The sequence below is a fragment of the Lissotriton vulgaris genome, chromosome 1_1 (assembly GCF_964263255.1).
Source record: "Lissotriton vulgaris chromosome 1_1, aLisVul1.2, whole genome shotgun sequence".
In the NCBI taxonomy this organism is placed as follows: Eukaryota; Metazoa; Chordata; class Amphibia; order Caudata; family Salamandridae; genus Lissotriton; species Lissotriton vulgaris.
In genome coordinates this window covers 877,759,012-877,776,661 of record NC_141685.1, presented here as the reverse complement: position 1 = coordinate 877,776,661, position 17,650 = coordinate 877,759,012, and the positions used below count along the sequence as shown (strand labels likewise).

General features: G+C 46.1%; 1 protein-coding gene across 1 annotated transcript in view; it reads right to left on the bottom strand.

The window, feature by feature from the left end:
- The window catches only part of SLC25A17 (solute carrier family 25 member 17), a 337,066-nt gene that overhangs the window by 18,284 nt on the left and 301,132 nt on the right, over positions 1-17,650 (bottom strand). The window contains exon 9 of the mRNA XM_086958413.1: positions 12,413-12,495. Coding sequence (XP_086814539.1) covers positions 12,413-12,495 — 83 coding nt within the window. The remainder of the gene's footprint in view (positions 1-12,412; positions 12,496-17,650) is intronic.

Sequence of the window (17,650 nt, the reverse complement as noted above, 5' to 3'; positions counted from 1 at the left end):
AGGAAGAATGTGTCTGAAACACCAGCTAAGGGCCTCAAGGCGCTGTAAGGGGTGGGGGTGGGGGGTGGGGGGGGGGGAGGAGGAGGAGGCAGCTCCGGACAATTCGAAGAGCCAGGTCTTGAGCTCCTTCCTGAATGTGTGCAGGGTCGGGGAGCTTCTGATGTTAACCGGGAGCTTGTTCCAGGTTCTGGCTGTGATGTGGGAAAAAGCTCTTCGGCCGGTTCAGTTCCTGCGGATGCGTGGGACCTCTTGGGTACGTGGAAGGATACTCTTTTGTTGAGGTATTTGGGTCCGATGTTGTGTAGGGACTTGTAGGTGTGGGTGAGGAGTTTGAAGGTGACCCTCTTATCGACGGAGAGACAGTGGAGGTCCCGTAGATGATGGGTCATGTGCTCATGGCGTGGTGTCCAGAGGGCGAGTCTGGCTGCAGCGTTCTGAATGGTCTGGAGTCTGTCCATAAGAGTTTTGTTGATTCCGGAGTAGAGGGCGTTTCCGTAGTCCTCTCTGCTGGTAATGAGTGCGTGGGTGCCGGTCCTTCTGCAGTTGGCTGGGATCCACTTGAAGGTCTTACTGAGGATGCGAAGGTTCATGGGGGGAGGAGTAAAGGATGATGCCGAGGTTTTGAGCATGGTCTGTAGGGGTGGGTGGGCTCCCGAGGGCGGGGTGCCACAAGGTGTTGTCCCAGACGGAGGTGCAGGGTCAGAGGACAAGGACCTCGGTTTTCTCTGAGTTTAGCTTCAGGCAGCTGTCCTTCATCCAGGCTGCCACATTCTTCATAACTTCCTGGAAGCAGAGTCTGGTGTCTTTGATATTCTTTGAGAGGATGAGCTGGGTGTCGTCGGCGTAGTATACAATGCTGAGCTCGTGCTGTCTGACAATGGCAGCGAGGGGAGCCATGTAGATGTTGAAGAGCGTGGGGCTGAGTGATGAACCCTGGGGTACTCCGCAGTTGATTTTAGTGGGTTTGGAGAGGAAGGGAGGGAGTCGGATCCTCTGGGTTCTGCCGGAAAGGAAGGATAGGAGCCAGTCGAGGGAGGCTTCTTGTATTCCTGAGTCGTGCAGTCTAGCTCCGAGAGTGCGATGAGAGACTGTGTTGAAGGCTGCGGAGAGGTCTAGCAGGATAAGGGAAGCGCTGTGCCCCTGGTCAAGTAGCAGTCGGATGTTGTCGGTGACGGCGAGGAGGGCTGTCTCGGTGCTGTGGTTGCTGCGGAATCCAGACTGGGAGGCGTCCAAGCTGGAGTTCTCTTCTATGAAGGCGGTCAAGCTGAGCATTTACAAGTCTCTCGGTAATTTTGGCTGCAAACGGGAGGAGAGAGATGGCCCGGTAGTTTTTCAGGTCCGTTGGGTCGGCCGATGGTTTTTTGAGGAGGGTTTTAACCTCTGCCCGTTTCCAGTAGTCTGGGCAGATGCCTAATCTGAGGAAGGCGTTGATGGTGCGTCCTAGTTGGGGTGCAATGGTGGATGTGGCCCTATAGAAGATGTGTGGTGGGCAGGGGTACGTTGGGGCTCCTTAATGTGAGTTTTCTTCATGGTCGCTGTGATGAGTTCAACGGTAGCGGGATCCCAGGACATGATGGTCGGCTTGTTTGGGGCAGTGCGTAGGGGGGTGGTGCTGGACGTTGGTTCGCTGAAGTTGTCGTAGAGTGCCTTGATTTTCTGATGAAAGTAGGAGCTGAGCTTGTCGTAGTGTTTCTGGAAGGGTGTGACGTCCATGGCTTCACGGGCGGGTTTTGCGAACTGATGTTTGACGTTGAAGTTCCTTGACGTTGGTGGCGTTGGTCTGGACTTTGTCTCTTATGAAGGTCCGTTTGGTATCTCTTATGTGCTGGTGGTATTCCTTCAGGGTGCTAATGTGGTTGTTCCGTGCTTCCGTGGTTTTCAGGTTTCACCAGGTTTTCTCTAGGCGTCTGCAGGAGCACCTGGCTTCTTGAAGTTCTGTGGTGAACAGGTGTATTTTAGCGGGCGTTGTTTGGCGGAGGGGTGCAAGCTTGTCGGCGCAGCGGGAGATCCGTTGGTGAAATTCTCTGGCTGCAGCGTTGGTTGCGGTGATGGGGGGTGGTGACGGAGGGTGGCGCTTAGGTGCTCCTCTGTGACTTTGCTCCAGTTTCGTCATTGCGGGCGTCGGGCGGGTTTAGGGGCACTGGTGGTGTTGAAGGTGAAATGAATGCAGTGGTGGTCCGTCCAGATGGTTTGGGAGGGTGGCAGAAGCGGATATTAGTTCCTCCTGCTAAGATGGGGTAGAGGGTGTGGCCGACTCTGTGGGTGGGCGTGTTGACGAGCTGATTTAGTCTAAGGTTGTCGAGGAGAGTGGTGGGGTCGTTGCCGTTGTCAAGGTGGAAGTTCAGGTCCCTGAGTAGAATGTAGTTCGTGGAGGTGATTGGGTGGGGTGCGGCGAGCTCGGCGATGGTAGTTGTGTGATGCATGCAAGGTCTTAGTGGTCTGTAGATGAGGGTGCCTCGTAGCTTGGTCCTGGGGCTAGTCTGCATCTGAAGTGGAGGTGTTCTGTGTTGGAGTGGGGGTCACTCGTGCTGGACGTGGAGAGACAAGGCAGGGGGGTCTTGTGAGGGTTGGCTAGTCCTCCTCCTGGCCGGTGTGGACAGTCTTTTCGCTGGATCTTGTAGCCTTCAGGGATAGCGGTGGCAAGGTCGGGCCCGGAAGTAGCGTTGGTTCAGGTTTCAGTGAAGAAAGTGACGTCGGGCGAGAGGGTGTGGAGCAGGTCCCAGATCTCAATAGCGTGTCGGTGCAGAGAGCTCACGTTGAGCAGAATGCAGGTCAGGGTTTCGGAGGTGTGTGCGTCTGGCGTCCCTTCGGAAGTCGCGAAGGCTCTGTCGATGGTGAAGGAATTGTGGCAGAGTCTGCATGAGAACTGCCCGTGGGTGGTGTTGGGCGAGGATCTTGCGCAGTCGGCCTGTCTTCTGGGGTTGAGTGTGAAGGGTGGTTGATTCGTAGCGGTGGGGACTCGGAGAACCAGGGATCCTGGTGCTGGCCGGGTCACGGATGGGCTTGCCTTAGGCACACCAGCGGGTGTCATTATGTAGGGGAGGGGGGAGGGACATGGAGCTGGGAGGCGGGGCGGTCAGGGGAGGAATCACGGAAGAAGCGGTGGCGGGAATGGGGGGAACGGCGGCAGAACGAGTGGGGAGGGGAGAAAGAAAACGGGCACAACAATGGGAGCGGAAACAGATAAGATAGCAGCAGTTATGCACAGAGGAGTGGGATAAGGGCCACAGAGAGGACAAAACGAGATAGGCGGGAGTCAAGGTACCAAGAAGTTACAATTGAGGCATAGAGTGGAGACAACAGACATTCCAGGGGTCAGGCACCAAGAAATTAAATTTAAGGCACAGAGAAGAGGAAGAAAACAGAATTACCAGCAGTCAGGCACAGGAAGAAAAATGAGGAGGACCAGGGCCGCGAAAAAAAGACTAGACTCAGGGTAGATTTTAACCCTGAACGATGGGGGCCGGCAGGCGAGGCAATGCACCGCGGAGCTGCAGGGAGAGGGTGATTCTGAGACCAAAGTCGTAGGTCTCACTTGAAGAAAGGGAGGGGAAGTGAGGAGGGGCCCACTGATGCGAAATAATGGCATATCAGCTGGAGAAGTAAAATTGAATTCTGCTTCCTTCTGGGCTCAGAGGCACGCCTGAGATGGAAATGAAGAGAAGGAGTAGGACTGAAACACCTTTTGGTGGCCTCAACTCCTGCCACAACCTTTGCTCTTAGAGCTTCAAAAGGACTGGGCTGGCTGTTAGGACAGGCTCCGGGGTTGCCTCTGGTGCTAAGCAACTCCTACATTGAATTTCTTTTTTTGTGTGGAACGGGTGAGCTATGGGGAGCCTCCCCAGAAAACCAGCATTGGTCTGCTATCCCTGAAGCACTGTAGATTGGAATTCACCTTCTCAACAAACAGTTTGGGCAAAGGTTAGGTGAGCAAAATGTCACTCGCCATACCCCAGAGGAAATGGGTGCAGTAACTGAAGAGGCACACTGAATTCAATAACCAGAGTATCAGGCTAGATGAAGAGAATACTTTTTTGTCCATGGAGTGAATTTGCTTGGGAATGAATGTCAATTGACACTACTAACAATCTTGGGAGACACTAGCGAACGTTTAGCTCAGTTTAAGGCACTGTATCTAGGACAATGGGATTTTGGAGGTAAAGGTATAGGCCAGGTTCAGTGTAATCAGAAACATGCAAACACACAGGCCCTTACCATTGGTGCTTTCGGAGTACAATACCTGAGCCCCATGAGTATTGTGTAAGGTCTCCTGCCTTTACCGTTGCGAGCATTTCCAGATAGAATATCTGGATGCTTCTATTGTACCAACTGACCAAAAAAAGCTGACAGCAAAGACCAAAATGGCAGGCAGAGAGCTTTATAGAAATACAGGAGGAAGCACGCACAATGTTTCTTTGTACACTCAGAATGATAAAAGTGAAAGCACTTGTTCCATGTAGCAGGGCCCACTTCAAGTTCCCTATACAATAGCCTGCTTACCTGGAGGGCCATACTACAGAGACAACACATGCAAACAACAAGATAGCCATTTAGTAAATGGTAAAGTTGAACAGGAAAGTGCTGAGGCTTCTATCCAAAGTACAGTCTGAGTCACTTGCAATGGATAGTGAATACGGTATTGTGGAAGGGCAAGCTTTACAACCTGAGATGGACTGCGGAGTACTGATGAAGGGGAAATTACAGAGATATTACAATCTGTGGACAGAAGAGATCAGAGGGGGAAAAGCTTGCTTACCTGTAACTCCGGTTCTGCAGCATTGGCATATTTCATAGAATCACAAGCGTATTCCCTTTTGCCAGTCTGGAAACCCTCTGTAACATTGTTAATATGGCAGTGTAAGCCCTACACTCAATAACATTAAACATTTCAAAGTTCATTTGTAACACATCCACCTCATTGATGATCCAGACTACACCCAATCAGAGATCAGCACCCCCAAGAAGTCCTATATCAGAGGCTTTCACAGCTCTGATTTTCTAGCTTGCAACAAGTTTGTATATGCCTTTATTGGATGGATGATGGCATGTGAATCTCTGAAAGATGTCAATGCTAGAGAACTGGAGTAGCAGGTAACATTCCTTCTCCAGCATTGGATCTCCATTAACTATAATCACCTGCTCACTGCTTCGTCTCCACCCTTGCAAGCCAAGGATGGGTGGAGGTATTCAGCTCACCCGTGGCTGGCTGCTGCTAGCCTGTTCATACCTGATGCACAAGATTACTGTGAAATGTTAAGCCCCAGCTCCCTTCAGTCCTGTGTTGGTCATTGTAGCCGTGCTTCTGTGAGACCAATCCTCGTTTCCGGAGCTTTTGATATTCCTTGATTCCTGGGTTTTGTTATTTCTTGTCCTTGTTCCTGAGTTGCAGCTAGCTTTTACTTGTTCCTGATTAGCACTGTTTGCAGTGCTCTCTTGATTCCTGAGCTGTAGTTATTCTTGTTCCTGAACTAGCACTGCTCTCAGTGTTTCCTGGATTCCTGTTCCTGAGCTATAGTATTCCTTGTTCCTGAACTAGCACTGCCTTCAGTGTTTCCTTGATTCCTGTTCCTGAGCTATAGTTATCTGTGTTCCTAAATTAGCATTGTCTTCAGTGCTACCTTGACTCCTGTTAACTTACGATGAAGACAACTGATTTGAGGACATACAGGATGGCCTAGTCCAAGTCTCGCCCCAGGCCCTGCAACCGAGAAAAGTGACTCCTTTGTGATTTGTCATGAAGAGGGCGGCCAATGCTCTATCTCCAGCTCCACAACTTGGAGGTCAAGACTTACGTTCTAACCCAAGTCCTTCAGCTGCGATAAACCAATACTGAGCCCCTGTTGCCCTTTAAAGAGGCCTCACTGAACACTCCTAGGGGCTTGAGCCAAACCTCATTCTGGTCCCCCTGTAAATCGCCAGTTTGTGTGGTGCCACTGCCCTGCCCCCAGCGACCTCAACCTTTTGACTCAGCACCCCTCCCCTGGGAGTTTGGTGGTGCAAGCTTCCACAAGCCATACTAACCTGAATGCTTTCCTGACTACTTCCTTGGAGAGGGAGTCTAAGAGAGTAGAGTTTGTTGGGAAGAAGGTATCTTCTTCCACAAATCTGGCTTTCCACTTGGTTAATGCTAGTTTCCTTTTTGGCCACTACACCCACGCTCACTGGAATTCTATCACTCAAGTCCTCCCGGGTGTCCCAGGAAACCTTTCTCATGTATGGACCCAGCCATACAGGATGGCCGAGACACTGCTAAATTTACCATCCTGTGTTGCCAGGGTACAATGGATTCCATTGGACGAGCCGATGGCACTAGCATCGCTATCCACAGCCATGCCTGGTTGAGACTGCCAGGCTTTTCGGGAGATGTTCAGTCATCCCATATCCACATACCCTTTGATGGGACTCGCCTTCTTGGGGATAAAGTATTCTATACTCTAGAATGTTTCAAAGAAAGTAAGGCCATTGCATGTTCCTTGGGCTTGTCTGCTCCGCCACGCTAACTGCGTCAGTCCTATCGATCTTTCCAGGTCTCTGGCTGCCAGTGGTGCCCCATACAGACAGCTGCTTCAGTCTCAATGGGGCTCCCAGCCATTTCATGGCTTACGGTGTGGTACCAACCAACCCTACAGTTAGGAACAGTGCCCCAGTCAGTATCCCATCCCCAACCATCCGGCCCCACACTGACTCTGGCCCGTCTAAGAAAATGCCCTCTTTTTGCATGGTTGCCCCCACTTTTTGCTAAACTCCTGATGTGCTTTGACAGAGTGTGCCCTGGGTTCCTGCCAAACAGGTACCCAGGGCCTATATTCTTCCCCTAAACTGCATTGAAAAAAAAATCCAATTGGCACTCTTTGGCCACAGGTCAGTCCCTTGTAAATGGTACCACAGGTACCAAGGTCACTGTGGCCAGGGAAGGCCTCTAAGGGCTGCAGCACGTATTGTACCAACCTTCTTATTGGTCCGTTCTTGTCCGAGGAGGCACGGTTCAGGTGTGCCCCTAATATTCAAGTAATGTAACTGTGAACCGCATTCCAGCCTTACCCTGTTGCGAGGGTGAGGCTTTTCAACCTTCTCTTCCAAAAGGGCAGAGGCTAAATGCCTTTCTCTGTCTTTTAAAGACTTTGTGAAAAAAGACATGCAGATGTCATATTTCTTTGGGTTTTGGCAGGGATGGAAGCAGTACAGGCATTTAGAATGTGAATAATCCACATAGATTATGTTTTTACATATACCAGAAATAGAGATTTCTTTTGGCTCAGCTCGGCCATGCTGATGAAAAGATGTTTTCTAGTGAAAATGTTGAATAAAGTCTTCTTTCAAAGAGAGCTTCAAGGTGTTCCTCACTGTGACACATGGTAAAAAAAAACTCATGGTTGGAAGCCTCTGACAAGGTAATACTTAGGGCGCTGGACTCTGACTGGCAGTAGTATATATTAAGGTGGATGGGTTACAAAAGACCTATTACATTTTTGTTGTTATGGAGTGTAAAAGCTGTATTAACATCGTGGCTAGGTGTTGCTAGTCTGGTGACAGGGAATAATTCAAGCATGTGAATCTATGAAAGTCCAATAACGAATAACGAAGAGTGGCAATTCAGAAGAAGATGGTGAGAATAGTCATTTGCCCTTGACAGACTATAACCCCAACATCTTCGAGAGAAAACAAGGTGCTAATGGGAATAAGAAAGACAATGCTAGCACATGAGTTCAAAGTGCAACACCTCAGAATGAGATATACCTTATGCATGGGCCTAAGCTATTTAACGAAGTTTGAACTTGGAGTCAGGTTGACTTTTCACAGAGCAAGCACTTGGGCACAATGGTCTTTGGGGAGGAAGTGGGTCTAATGTCCCAAGCAGAGCAGGTCAATGAAAATTGCTCCAGTGAATAGGGATCCGCTGTAGACGAAAGTTCTGACGTGATATTCCATTGTTTTTCTTCTATCGGTCTGCTTACCTTTAATCTTATCTGAGGCCATGTTAAGGCACTGCAAGGTTTTGAGATTCAAGTCTATTTCAAGGGAATGGTTCACCCAGAATGGTAGAAATGTCAGAGGTCAAAAAGTCTGGTAGGTGAATTTTTAGTTGCTGAATTAATGTTTATCGTTTTTAGGACACAAGGGAACCCAGTAGGGGACCTTCGGACCGTGGGTTACTTAACTTATTTCGAAGAACAGGGGTCCTAAGGAATCAAGATATAACAAAAAAATAGCAATATAGACTACAATAAGTACTATATTTTTGAAACACGTCCAGCCGGGCGTAAGTTTATTCATAAGATAACATGAAGTTGTGTTGGCCCAAGAGGAGGCCAAAAAATAGTGGCAAGATAGGGTACAGTCCTGTACCTATCCCGAGAGGTTAAGAAAAGATAAACCAGGAAGAGGGAGATAGAAAAAGGAAAAAACTTTTCAGGCAAAGCAAGAAGTTTTTGAGCCAATAGGTGACTTGTAGTTAAAGTAAATACAGTTACAACAAATTCACCCTGCAGTGCCAACAATTTCAAATAACCATATTAAATCATATGCTACACTGCTTATTGCGTCGACGTTTCGATCCCTAAGGGCTCATAGTACAATGGGATCATCATCAGGACTATTTTTACAGTTATTGCCTGCAATACATAAAGCCATATGGTGTGGACTTTGGAAACCTGGAGAGATAAACCTGTGGTTGGCCGTGTTGACGAGGTTCCCTCTGATGGATCCTCATGGTTGCTAGCTACATGTGTTGTAGCAGGGCGTCAGAGGGTTTAGGCGATCTCCGTTTTAGGTAGGCTTGGATTCAGACCGTCCTTTTGCTTGCTTCCCAATTGAAAGCAACGGCGGGTTGGGCGAAGCTCGATCGGCTTCTGCCCCCTTCTTCGTAACAGCGCGAGTCCGCTGTGTTTGGACCCTCAAGGGCCAGGCATGTGTGGATGGCTGAAATTCAAGAACCGTCCAGTAGCTTGCTTCCAAATGAAAGCAGCGGCGGGTTGGGCGAAGCTCGATATGCTTCTGCCCCCTTCTCAGTTGCAGCGTGGACCCACGCTGCAACTGAGAAGGGGGCAGAAGCATATCGAGCTTCGCCCAACCCGCCGTTGCTTTCAATTGGGAAGCAAGCAAAAGGACGGTCTGAATCCAAGCCTACCTAAAACGGAGATCGCCTAAACCCTCTGACGCCCTGCTACAACACATGTAGCTAGCAACCACGAGGATCCATCAGAGGGAACCTCGTCAACACGGCCAACCACAGGTTTATCTCTCCAGGTTTCCAAAGTCCACACCATATGGCTTTATGTATTGCAGGCAATAACTGTAAAAATAGTCCTGATGATGATCCCATTGTACTATGAGCCCTTAGGGATCGAAACGTCGACGCAATAAGCAGTGTAGCATATTATTTAATATGGTTATTTGAAATTGTTGGCACTGCAGGGTGAATTTGTTGTAACTGTATTTACTTTAACTACAAGTCACCTATTGGCTCAAAAACTTCTTGCTTTGCCTGAAAAGTTTTTTCCTTTTTCTATCTCCCTCTTCCTGGTTTATCTTTTCTTAACCTCTCGGGATAGGTACAGGACTGTACCCTATCTTGCCACTATTTTTTGGCCTCCTCTTGGGCCAACACAACTTCATGTTATCTTATGAATAAACTTACGCCCGGCTGGACGTGTTTCAAAAATATAGTACTTATTGTAGTCTATATTGCTATTTTTTTTGTTATATCTTGATTCCTTAGGACCCCTGTTCTTCGAAATAAATGAATTAATGTTTATGTCCTGTATACTAGTTTATCACATATTTAAACTTAAAACAGCCTATCTAAGCTTGACACTTTATGAAATCTGTTGAAAATTACAAGCAGCACATTAATGAGGCATCCTTTATGTGGCTTCAGCACAGCACAGGTGGTATTTTGCTCGCTCTGTGTTAAGCCACAACTGGAATGAATGTCCCTGCCTGTCTGAGCCATGATTAGGGCTGACCTTGGCAACTCTGTAACAGTTTAATTCTGTACATATTTAACGTTTGTCTGGAACTGTCTAGACTAAATGAAAAAGTTACTTCAGTAATGATCTTTATGGTGAATACCTTATTTTCCTGCAGATGCCTCACCCTTGAATATAATCATGTGCCAGGCAGGTGCAGAAACTTTTGCAATAGCTCTCTGGCACCGGTAGAGGGAATAGGCTGTTCTGGCACTGTGTTGTCATGAACTCATGAGGTCCATTAGCCCCAGGACTGGCACCCTTATTTCAGTTCAACTCTGTTTTTGCTGTGACTTCCGGGCATTATCAAGAAGACTGTCTAGCAGTGGTGCAATAGCAATACAAACGAACTTAGCATCTTATTACGAAAGGTAATAAGGTTTCCCCAGAATGGGGAGGAGAGGCGGTCCATGGGGATCTGCAGGTAGATAGAGCATCCACTAGAAAGATCCCAACCGAAAGAAAGTAGCTTTTTTCTTCTGATGGATACTTCTACCTGCAGAGTCCTCACTTTTGAATAGTCTCCCAAGCAGTGCTCCCCTTGGGTGGTGGGACTGGAGTATTAAATCATTATTAGTAGTATTATCAGTATTAAGTTGTGAAGGACAGACCACGCAAAGTGGCCGCCTCGTCTCACTTTTGCATCCAAGTAATAGTGTTTGGCAAAAGCAGGACGAGTGGACCAGGTAGCCGCCTCGCAGATATTAGCCCCTAGAAACCTTCTTGCTAGGCCTTAAGTGGAAGATTTTGCCATGGTGGAATGAACCCTATTCCTTCAGGTAGGTCTTTCGTGGCTAGAGCACAGCAGACCTTGGTCCATAAAATGATCTAGCAAGACAGAGTTCGCTTCTGTACTGCCTTTCCATTTTTACAACAAAGAGCTGGTCTGAGTGAAATTCTTTTGTGCAGCTGATATATAAGGTAAGTCCATGCTTTAGGTTGAGCTGATGAAGACTCTCCTCATCCTTGGAAGGATGTGGAGGAGGGGGAATAACGATGATAGGGTGAAGGATGGTCCTCTATGGAAGGAAGACACCACCTTTGCGAAGAAAGCAGCTTTAATTCATAACAACAACCAGTCTGAGAAGAAACACGTAAATGGGGGTCAGACATATGAGGCTCTCAACTCGCTGATTCGGCAGGCCGAGATGCTGCGAAGAGAAACAGTTTTTAACGTCAAATGCCTCAACTGACTCCTGTGCTTCGGCTCAAACTGAATCCCCATAAAAAAATATCAGAATCAAATTACGTTCCCATTGAGGGATACTAGGTGATGTTTGTCAGACATTTTAGAAATCTCATCATCACCAAACAGGGACGGTTGAGCTGGTAAATGGAGGAAAGCAGATAGCGCCCAGAGGTATCCCTTGACTGTAGCAATTGCACCGCATTTTTGTGTCAAAAACAGTATGAAGAGTAGTATGTTGGCAAGGGTCGCTTTTAAAGGGTCGATCTTCTTCTCAGCACAACAGGAAACAAACATATTCAATTTCCCTGCATAAACCGACTCTGTGAATAGGCGACACACTGAAAGAACAATGTCCATCACTTACAGTGGTAGCTAAAAGGCACTCAGATTCCCCCGCTCATTCTCACTATGAAGGTATACACTGTGAAGACTGGAGTGCAGGACCTGTCTCCCGGACTGGGTCAACTTTGAGTGGGAGATGACGAGAGGCTGCAATCAAAGAATACCTAAGGTCTGTACTATAACACATCCTTTGAGGGCCAGCCCAGGGCAGTAAGAATGGCATGGGCCCAATCATGGCAGATCTTCCTCAGAACCCAAGGGAATGGGGGAAATGCTTTGTGTAGGGGAAACTTCTACTCCAACTGAAATGCATCCCGCAAGGCTCCCTGCGACGGATGTTGAAGGGCTCTAAGTTTTGAACACTGGATGCTGTCTTGAGTGTCACAGAGGCCTAATTGAGGTGTGCCCTAATGCTGGTTAGTGATTTGTGACAATGTTACAGGTATTTACCTTGTTTTACTACCCCTCTCCCACTTTTGGGTAGTATTAAGTTTATTAGCAGTTAAACAAAAAGTAAAATAAATATCTGATGTACTGCATTGTACTATTGGTTAATACACCCAGATAAATAAACTACTCAGCTCTGCATGTGGAATTGCACCCTAGATATGAGGAGCTGACAGATTATCGGGTTACCAAAACTCTCACTATCAAAATCAAATTTTAAGCCTGAACAACTGCAGCAAAAAGTCTTAATAAAAGGTTAATTTGCCAGGGTCACTTGAAACAAGACATTGTCAATACAGACACAACATGCCACTGGCATCACACCTGCACACAGGCTAGGATGGGCTTGTGGATGACTGGCATTTCATATCGATGTCTGTGTTCGGATCCAAGATCACGTTTTAAGAAACATCGCAAACGGGGCAAGAATGATACAAAGAAGAAATAAAGCAGCACAGAAGCTAACCTTATACGTTGTTGTAAGAGGTAGAGAATATTCCGGAGGCTCCCAAACCTACGACGCGCAGGGTTCAGTCTGTGGTGTCCAAACTGTAAAAAATGAAAAAGTATAAACTGAGGTCACGTACTGCCAGTTGAGAAGTGGTTTACCTGTACCAATCCTACACTTGCAACAGAACTTCCATTGCTCGCTATGCATGAATGGATCTCACCTTTTAATTAGGACAGTTAATTGTAAAGTACATGATCTAAAATGGGAGGGATCAATTAGGACAGAATGAATACACAGAGACTACAAAATCTCCCCCCCACCACTGGTGGGATATTCGATTGATTCTTGATAATGTGCACAAAGACTGCACGTGAATCAATTGATAAAACCTTTGTGACTTGCCAAAAAAACCCTCTCAATTGTTTCACGTTTTTCAGGAGAGAAATACAAGTGGAACATGCACTCCGTAGAAGAGTTTGAGCATGGCTTACCCAACCCAAGAGATTAGTTCACATTCACAGCGGTAGAGCTTGCACTAAATAGGTTTGATCCTAAGCAGTAACCCTGCACGCCTTAGATTGCGGCGAACTACTTTAGAATGCTGAAGTGAGGGGTTTTCTGCATGTACAAGAAGGACTTGGACAAATTGGAAGCCAATAATTAAGCCTTATGTCAACAGGACCAATGCATGCAATTATATACCAGTTATTGCTTATGGAGAGGCTTCTCTGTAGTGTAGTGTGCTAATTTAAAATGTTGCTGTGGTGGGTGTTCTGCATGTAAATGTAAAAAATGTAAATTGATACTTGTATAGCGCACTACTCACCCGCAAGGGTCTCAAGGCGCTTGTACGAATACCGCTGTGGAACCAATCCTGGCTTTCCCTGTGAGGCGTCCACTCCTGGGCACCCCCAAGGTGGAGGCCAGGCATCCTTAGCGTTGTGTGGGCCGTACAACAAGGACTTAGACAAACTGAAAGATAATAACTAACTAAACCTTATGTTAGCAGGACTGATATATGCCATTATATACCAGTTCTTGCTTAGAAAGAGGTTTCTATGTAGCGTAGGTACAAAACCCACAGAGAACTTCAAAATGTTAAGGTCTGTTGTAGGATAAATTCATTTAGACCCATTTTTGACTGATGAGATTTGCCAAGCCTGTATTTCATATGTCATCTCTGCAAGGGTTAAAGAACCAATAAATGCAATGGTGTAAATCAAGAACTTGCATTTGCAGGACAGTGCACAGTTGTATCCCATTCATTTAGAAAGAAATACATTAATCCCCCTAGGGGGCAGTGGTCCCTGAAAAGGAGGAAGATAAATTAAACTTTTAGGAGCAAATAATAAACAGGGTTTCTTCATCGAGGGGAGACAGCAGGCAATTGAGAGTAGCAAAGTTTTGACGACCTGGATAAGAAAGAATAGGCATGAGTGTTCAGGAGGAATAAACCTTTAGAGACAGGAGATGTGTTCTTGTGGAGTCTATTCTAGCATCTAGGAAGACACCCCAAGCAGTTATTATAACCTAAAAGGACAAAGTGCTGGTAACTTTGGAGCTGCACCGCTACCCTCATGGAGACAATGATTGAATAACATTTACTGACTCAAAGGGAAGGGAAGGTCTGTGGTGACAGAAAACTTCATATAGGCATCGGGCACAGTGCAAGGGAATCAGAGCTTCATTATGTCTGGCGCACAATTCTTCTATAAGAAAATCATTTTACCTGAGTTCTTGAGCTCTAAAAGATTCAGAAAGTGAGGAGAAGAGATTAAAAGATATGCAAAACTATTGGGTACCAAAGAGTCTTGTCAAACTGCGAAGAGGAATATGAAAAAACATGACTTGCCTGCAACTACAGTCCTCCAGCATTAGTATCTTTCATAGAGTCTTAAAAAAGACAAATGGAGTGGTATAATCACATAGATTTCAAGTAGAACCTCTCCATGCAACCCGGTTCCTCAACGTATTCATAAAATCTCAGTTTAGTATCCAAGAAACCTTTTCCTGGTGATAGTAGATACTTAGATAAAATAGGGAACTAGACTCATTATTTGGGGATCGTACATTTTATAATTTGTTTAAATTGTGTTATCAGGTATTCATTACCTTCTATAGGCATTTATGGCCTATGGAAGGCAAGAGAGTGGTAATTTTCTCAAGTGTTTGCTGAAAGAGAAATTATGAGCAATCAACTTTAAAAGATATTTGGATTTTCATAGTTAACACATTCTATTTATTTATTTATTCAATTTATATCGCGCGTATACATTAATGACGTTCAGCCCTTAGTAAAAAATAGTGCTATTGAGGCTTATTTGGTGTTGTCTACTTAAATGAAATGTAAAAAAAAAAAAGAAAAATCTGTTTTGATATTCTACCCATCTCCACTATTTATTCTTTAATTTCTCATAGAGTATGTCATATCACTCTTGTTAACATTGCATGGTTGTCAATAGGTAGACAGACTTCTTCAGTCTTCTTTACAGGTCTATGTTGCCAGAGGTAGAAAATGTATTGTACATCAGATGGTTTCATACAAGGACGACATGTACCTTCAATAATGATCACTGTTTGGAGGAAAAAGCCAATGGCATAAAAATCCTCCAAGCTCGCTAGAGAATCCAAGAAGACAACAAATGAGGAACCTGTTTCACAAATCCCAAAGTGACTAGATGAGGACCAGATAGAGATAAAGCAGGGATCCAGGAGATGGATAAATGTTTCAGTAACAGGGTTTTAGAAACTGAAGAAAGAATCCCGAAGATAATAACCAGAAGGGAGAAATCACAGCCAGAGCTACTGGAGCGTTTACGATGCAATGAGTGGCAGATTTAGGCAAACACAAGGAGATGATGGATGGGGCCATGAAACTTTTTAGACACTCACCCCAAGTCACAGATCTGGGTTGAATCCATCAACGTTCTTTAGCTCGCTTTGCCACTCCAGTTCAAATCAGTCTTGACCCTGTTTCTCATGGGAACAGTCCAGCCCGAACTGCGAAGCCAGGTCTTCCATGGACCAGAAACAAGAATGCTGGGACCGGTTTCGAAGTAACATCTCTCATCAGCCAGACTAGCTTGAATCCATGTCAAAGTGAGCAAGGGACCCACGTCTGGGCATATCCTGCCAACTTAAGGTGAACAAAGTAAACACAAGGAGATGATGGACGGAGAGCTGAAACTTTTCAGACACTCACCCCCACTCAGAGATCTGGGTTGAATCCATCATCGTTCTTTAGCTCACTTCGCCACCCCAGTTAAGACCCAGCTATATGCAAATCAGTCTTTACCATGTTCCTCATGGGAACAGCCCAACCCGAAATGCTAAGATCTAGGCCCCATACATAGTGAACTGACAAGAAATTAAGATTGAGGACCAAGGTGACCAAAGAAGAAGAAAGGTTACCATGATAGACTGGCAAAATCTAAGCAAATTTTACAGAAGGAGCCATCCTGGATTAGGAAGAATTACCTCACCCCAGCCTTGAGCCAGGCAGAGTAAGAACATCAACATGGAATCAAGCAGAGGAAAATATCTAGAAACCCAGTGAAATGAAGAGAAGATTAGTTAAGTTTTAAAGAAAAGGAAACACGCTCGGCTCTTTCTGGAGGACATTCGAGGAATCATGGACCTTAGAATTGAGTATTCTATATATGCCTGCTCCAGGAGCATCTACTTTCCCACCTGGGGAAAACATGAGTGTCCATCCCCGCTGTGCACCACGCAACAAACAAGCAGTAGAGTGGCCAGAGTATCCCTCCTGGCAAGGGAACATGGAGTGCGCCACACCCCACAGTTGCTAGATTAAGGAGCTAGGTAGACGTGCTGAAGTTAAAATACCGGGCTGGTATCCTACTCGTCACGTTTTGCCAGTAACAGTATTTTACAAGGCAAATTCTAGCAAAGATTCCATTTTCTCCATGCTGCTACAAAGATCAGATTTAACTCACTATTTGTTAAAATGCGGAAGTCAGCATTTACACCTTATGCAGACAAATACGGAACTCTAGCATGAAACCACTATGCCACCTATAGCATCTGCTGTTTTCCGTAACGTATTTCTACAAATAAGGTGTATCCTTGTTTTATTCTTTTTCCGATTTCCCTAATCTTTAGAGAGTCCCATGAATGCTACGCATACTCCCCTGCTCCTACTTCCGTATCATTTCTACGATGCTCTAAGTCGTGCCAGCCCACAGAGCGTTGGCTCGCATCGTCGGGCTTTCCCAGCCAGCATGGTCTGCGAGCCACATATGGGCACCTATTTAGAGAGGCCTTGGAAGCTCCGTCTTTTCTCTTTCTTTCAGCCATCGTTCCCCCTTCCCCTGAAAACAGGACAGGCACTCACAGGCCTGCTCTCCCTACTCACTTTAACGGGGAGTGCCAGGAGGAGTGTGCAGAACACATGGTGGCCGAGTGTCGAGCCTGACTCCCCAGCAACTGACGACCAAAGCACCTAAGGCTTACCAAGTATTGGAGCTTTGGATGTTTTAGTGACCAAAGACACTAACAACACCGCAAGGGCTGGCTTCGAGCTGGCATTGGTGGAACACTTCACAATTCACATCTGACAACCCAGCAACATGAAATAGTAATGGAACAGTAATCAAATAGAAATCAAGTAGAGATCAGCCAACATTCATAACGTTAGATATCAATTTTCAATGGTCGAGCTTAGCAGCAGCGAGTTCACATAGTTCTCAGAGTTGCAGAAGCCCATACAGAGGAAGGGCAGACTAAGTAAAGAACTGAGACAATCTAAGGAGCAGGGGACCATTGTATAATGGTAAAAAGCTGAATACTACAACCGAAGGTAAAGGGGTACTGAAAAGCGTGGACCATCACACAGATTTCACGACAAGTTGGAAAATCTTGCATCAAGTCCTTAACATGCGGAGCCAAACCGTGATTGCTAGGAAAAGGGAAAGAAGGGTCAAGCAAAAGAGACAAGACAGGCTAAGGATAGTTGTGAGCCCTTGCTCTTAGAATGCTTTTGGGCGACAGCTGTCCGACCTCAGGATAGAGTTTGCTGTTGTGTCTGTTCTGTAAAATTCTGTTTGTATCCTGCCATTTCGAATGTAAAGAGTAATGTCCAAGAAGTCAATTTATTTAGTGGAGAAATGAGCATGTTCCATCGATTATTATTGATCCTTTGGAGATACGATTGTAAGGTACTCGTTGGTCCTGTCTAGATGCAGAGTATATCAATATACCCACCCCAGAAGATTATACGGTTCGTGTATTCCG